Here is a 6145-nt window from a genome sequence, read left to right on the forward strand (position 1 = left end):
TTAAATCTTTGTGATTATGATAATATACATGACAGCACTAAACGATACCACTCCTTAGCACTTGTTGAGATTATGCCAACACTAAAAATGGACAGACTTTTTATTGAATCAAGCTAATATACATTTATAAATTTTATATTTTAAATATAAATGTTTATGTTTATATAAAATGCCAAATTGTAAAAAAAATATCCTAATAGGAATAACTGGTCTTTGATAAGCTTCAAAATCACCAAAAAGAAAAGGGGGATGGGAGCATGTCTTTTGCAATTTATAAATTCATTTTTCCCCTAAATTTAGATTTCAATCTTATTTGACACTACTTTCATATCTCAAAGAATAATGTTTCTATCACTATAAAAGGACTTCTATGTTTACACTGTTAACGAGGGTGGAAACCCGAGTAGGTAGTTTAGATGTGCACTCCTAAAAATGTGTAAGGTTGTCTTTAGGGATGCTTTGAAAGTTTTGTGCTAAATTTTACATGCTTTATTAAGTCTAAAGTTTTCATTTGTGTAATGAGGTATATGATTCACAGGGCTAGAAATTTCATTTTATTTTGTTTTTTTATTTTAAATGTAGCAAATTTTATAGAAAAATTGGTAGTACTGCTATAAACTGAATTGGCCAAAACTTTTAAGTCATAAAGCAAATACTTAAAAAAGTTATGTACTTGGCACTGTGCCCTGTATAGCATAGAGTGATGAGAGCAAATGAATTGTGTGTTGCAAACACACAGAACATTCAGGGGTAGAAATTAACCTTTTTTGATCTCCAAGATCTAAAATTATAAGCAATAACTTTTGTGTATTGTCGGAGGGGGTCACACTAGATAAGATTTATAAATTGCCACTAGATACAAACATTATTGTAATTAAGACCATATGATATTAAAAATAAACTTAGCAGAATGTTCGAATACACAGCCCAACAGCCTCATAGGGTTTTAAATGTTCTTAGAATATATAGATTTTCTTTAGGTTCATAATCAAAAGCCAACCACTTAATTCCAACCCGAGAGCAGGTGAAAAGGAAAAAAAATGAGGAGCAGAAATGAAAAAGAGTAAGTACTTTTAAGAAAACATTGGGAAAAAAAAACTTAAGAAATATAAAAGAGGTGAGATTTATGATTTACAGATGTAATGTTTTCCACTTACTCTTCACCCCCTTTTTCCCCTTTCTCTCCTTTTTGTATTGTTCCTTGAGTTTGGTAATTACTCCCTGGTCCACATTCCAGGCTTCAGGCATGAGACACTGGTCTTCCTTTTCTAAACAGAGTAAAACAAACGAAAACAACCTTTTTCAATAAAATATCAAACATACACATCTGAAAGATAGAACAGTGATTTTCTTCACAGCATCACTAGCTAAAAATAAATTCATTATTTATCAGATATATAAATGAACAAAGTAATAGCTAAGAAAAAAATTATCAGATGTTACAAAAATAATACTAAGAAAAATAGATCAGATTTTTATTTAATATATTTTCCTTGAAAGAGATATAAAAACTTAGTAATAATTTCAATAGCTTTGATTAAATTAAGCCCACTTTTTTCTTTTGTCTTTAGTACAGGATCTACAGGGTCTATAGGGTCTCACTATGTAGATCGGACTGATAGATTCTCCTGTTTTCAGCTTTCCAAGCGGTGGGATTACAGGCACGCACCAGCATGCTCAGTTTCAATTGCTGTCTCAGCGTGCCCCAGGGGCAGGGCCAGCATGGCACGCCAGGATTGAACCCCAACTGCTGCCCTCTGCGGAAGCAAGTGCTTTAGTCCGCTGAGCTATTTGGCCAGCCCTCTCTTTCGTCTCCTTGTGACAAGATTTTACTATACAGTTCATGATGACCTTGAATTCACTTTGTAGCCCAGGCTGGTTTGAACTTACAGTGATCCTCCAGCCTCTGCCTTCATAGTGTGGGATTATAGGTGTGCACCACCACATCCAGCCCCCAAAACTTCTATAAAATCTCTCACTTCTGAATTCTATTAGTAAAACTCACAAAAAAGTCTCCATATTAATAATGTGATGAGAAGAGATTACTAGGAGATTGTATAGAATAGTCTCCAATGATTTTTTTCATTTAAAGTGTTTTATAGGGCCAGCAAGATAGCTCATTGGACTCTAGGCACAACAGTTTAGTGGACTAAGCGCCTGCTCAGGGATGTACAGGGGCAAGGGTTCAATCCCGGCACCACATGCTGCGCTGGCCCCACCCCCGGGTGTGCTGAGCCAGCCACTGAAACCAGGCCTGGTGGCGTACGCCTATAATCCCAGTGCTGGGGAGGCTGAAAACAGGAAGATCACTCTGAGTCTGGGTTGAGCAGTGGGACCCTGTACCAAATACATCTTTAAACAAAAAAAAAGGATTTTATACTTTTGTGCACCCATCAACAAATGATTGTTTTTATTTGCTTTATAAATATCATTTTCAAAATCTCAACATTCCATTGAAATTTAAAACAATTTAAATGACATTAGGTTATAAGGAAATTTAACAATCATCAGTTCTGAAAAATTTATATATATTTTATATTTACTATGAACACGTTAGCTCAGAACACTAATTTGAATAGAATATTTGAATATCCAACCACACCCTCTATACGTCCACTGATTGAAGCCCACTGATTGAAAAGTCAAATACTGAAGATATCTCAAAACCAAACATGCAAAACCAAATTCCAAACCTCTCTGTCAAACCTTTCATCTACTTTTAATAATGATCGCATCTCCATTTGCTCAGAACAAAATATTTTCTGTGCTGTTCCACATCAAATATTTTAGGAATACTTTCTCAATGTTCAAAGCTCATCCAGAATTTGATTTCTCATTACATCAACAACTTCTCTGACTACAACAATCTCTTGCTAGAATTACAACAGGAATTACTGCCCCTTCTACCACAAGTCTGTTGTCAACAGTTCTCTGGACAGTCTATTCTCAGCATAGCAGCCAGAGTAATGCTTTAAAGTCAGAGCTTGTCAGCCTTCTGCTCAGACCCTTAACCCATCTCCTTAGCTCCTCAGGAATAAACACAGCCCTACATAATCTGGCCATTTCTTATTATTTCTTATCATTCTGCTCTAGCCATTCTAGCTTTCCTGACTCCTTTGTGCATTCCAGGGCTATCACTATTTAAGGGCATTTGCTTTGGTTTCCTTCTTCCTGAAAACTTCTGCTTTCCTCAGATACTGTATGGTCAATTTCCTCATCCCTTAAGTCTTTCACTCAAATGTTACCCTCTCAGTGGGACTTACTCTAGCCACCATATTTTTAAATTGTAAGCTGCCTTTGCCATGCCAGCTTTCCCCTTTCTCCCTTGTCCTGTTCTTCTGTATCTATTTTCCATAGTATTTACCACCCTCTGACATGCTGCATCATTTATTATATTTAGTGCTTACTGCCTTGCTTCTCTTTGTAGGCTTGAGTAACGAAAAGACTAGAAATTTTCATGTAGAAGATTTGGCACATAGGAAACACTTGATCAACATTTGTTGAATGAATGTTAAAGTTAACTGAAATAAGTCAGAATAAGCACACACCCTTTTCTTTTTTTTCCATACCAGGGATTAAACTCAGGACCTTGCACTTGCCAGGCAGGTGCTTATGCTGCTGAGGTATATCCCCAGTTCACACCTATACTTTAAGCAATTTAAGTTTTGCTCCAATAAACAAAACTTTTTTTAAACTTCTGAATACAACACTGTTAAAAACAATTTTTAAAATGCAGCTGGACATGGTAGTACACACTGTAATGTCAGCACTTGGGAGGCTGAGACAGGAGGATCACCTTACCTTCAAGGCCAGCCAGAACTATATAGTGAGACCCTGTCACAAAACCAAACCAAACCCTCAACATCTAATATACCTAATTATAATATATCAATAACATAGTCTATTTGTCCAGAAGGAACTAACAAAACTGTTAGTATTCACCAATCAAGTCTTAATGATATATTAAACAAGGTGGGTTTGGGATCCTGGACAATTTTTTAATCTTTTATTTATGTATTTGGTACAGGATCTCACTATGCAGCTCAGACTTGGAGTAACCAGCCTGTTTTCAGCCTCCCCAGAGATAGGATTACAGGTTGTTTTATTATACCCAGTTTCACGGTACCGGGGATCAAACCTAGGTCCTTGTACTTGACAGGCAGGTGCTTAGACTGCTCAGCTATCTCCTTGGCCCCCTGGAATGTTTATTTTATTTATTTGGTACAGGGCCTTACTACACATTTCAGACTCATAGTGATCCTCCTGTTTTCAGCCTCCCCAGTGCTGGGATTATAGGAGTGTGCCACCAGAAAGGGACTCAGTCGCTGCCTCAGCACACTCCGGGGCAGGACCGGCATGTCATGCAGTACTAGGGATTGAACCCCAGTCCCTGCGCTTGCCTAATCAGGCACTTAGTTCACTGAGCTATCTTGCCAGCCCCCTGGAATGTATTTTAAGCAAAAAATTAACTTTATCATAACCATATGATAGTTTAGCATGGAAGGTGTTAACAAAATTTATCTATTTATTTGCCAGAAACTAACTAGACTTTTTTTTTTTTTTTTTTTTTTTTTGCGGAACCAGGGATTGAACTCAGACACTTGGGCTTGCCAGGCAAGCGCTTATTCTACTGAGCCATCTCCCCGGCCCCATAGCTAGACTCTTAATTGAAGTATTCTCTTTTATGAGAGAGTAGAATTAACAAAAAATATAGGGAACATTTAAAATGGTTTTAAAAAATAAAATAAAATAAAATGGCTTAAATGTTCATTCAACTAAATAACATTTGCAAAGTTCTTCCTAAATTTGTTCAAAATTCAGTGCTTTGTTTTGTTTTTTCCTCAAAGTCAGTGATTTGAATATGAATTATACAATCATTAAAACACAAAGGGCAAACTGCTGGTAAACAAACTTCCAGTTACTTGACAGCTTCCACTATTCATACTCAGTAAATTATCTAGCAACCTCAGATATGAGAAGTCATTCACGTTCTCACCAGTACCACACATCTGGTTAGGTTACAATGTACACTCTCAAATACTGTTATAGCCTGGGCCATTACACACATGTTAAAGGAAGTTACACAACGAAGAGTACAGTTACGTTTGCTGTTGATTGACTTCTAAAAAGTCAATCCCAAATATCCCCCACCCCATAAGACTGGCAATAAAAAAGGCTAATAACATCCATGCAGATGTACTATTTCTCAGAGAAAGATCTGAGGGAGGTACACTTAGACTTACTAATTTAATTCCTTTACTGCTGGTATTGATGCCTAAAATTCCTAATATACACAGCAGAGAATTAAGACACATGAGTGACCCATCACACTTTAACGTCTCCTTGATTTCCCAATTTTGTCTCTTGAAACAAGTCAGTCACTAAGCAGCCATTGTAAAAACCAAACCAACTCCACCCAACCCAAATCAAACCAACCCAACTTAACCCACCCCTACTTAGCCACTGGTATTCTTTATATCCTTTAGTGTAATTTAGCATTATTATTATTATTATTATTATTATTATTATTATTAGCCAGCTTAGCCCACCCTGAAGGCCGGGCTGGCACAGCATGTGGTGCTGGGGATTGAACCACAGTCCCCTGCACCTGCCTAAACTTGCCTAAGGAGGCACTTCAGACCAGTAAGCTATCTCACTGACCCCAACTGTTAGTATAATTATCTCAATTTATTTTTTTTTAGTATATTCAACAAAAAAGGAAAAGCACTAGCACTGGTGCAATGACAGTCCTTGAAGGTAAGATCTCCATGAACTGATGTATGTACTGATACCAAATCTAAATGATTTAGGAAAAAGTAAATGTAGGTGAAAAATCTGTGTAGTATGATTCTAAGTCATCCTCATCACTATACCAGAATACTAGCTTTTAATGAATCTGGGGTGAATCGATCTGTCAACTGGCTTAGAAAGTATTTTCAAATGACTCTAAGGGACAGTAAAAATTCAGCTACATTTGGACATACAAACAGTTCCTTCTTCTCATAAAGAGTTCCAATACAAGAAAAATAATAGTAACTTGCATTAGTGACTTGCTTAACATCTCCGCAGCAAAAAAATCATTACAGGGGGCCTGCCCCTTAGCTCAGTTCTTTAAGTGGCTGCTTCAACAAAGCAGTCAGGCTCA

At 36.8% G+C, this 6145-nt stretch overlaps 1 protein-coding gene across 2 annotated transcripts in view; it reads right to left on the minus strand.

The window, feature by feature from the left end:
- The window catches only part of Strn (striatin), a 148817-nt gene that overhangs the window by 34888 nt on the left and 107784 nt on the right, over positions 1 to 6145 (minus strand). For both annotated transcript variants that reach the window (XM_004627613.2, XM_023711266.1), the window contains exon 8: positions 1158 to 1268. In XM_004627613.2, coding sequence (XP_004627670.1) covers positions 1158 to 1268 — 111 coding nt within the window. The remainder of the gene's footprint in view (positions 1 to 1157; positions 1269 to 6145) is intronic.

Source organism: Octodon degus, unplaced genomic scaffold (genome assembly GCF_000260255.1).
Source record: "Octodon degus isolate 3935 unplaced genomic scaffold, OctDeg1.0 scaffold00020, whole genome shotgun sequence".
Taxonomy (NCBI): domain Eukaryota; kingdom Metazoa; phylum Chordata; class Mammalia; order Rodentia; family Octodontidae; genus Octodon; species Octodon degus.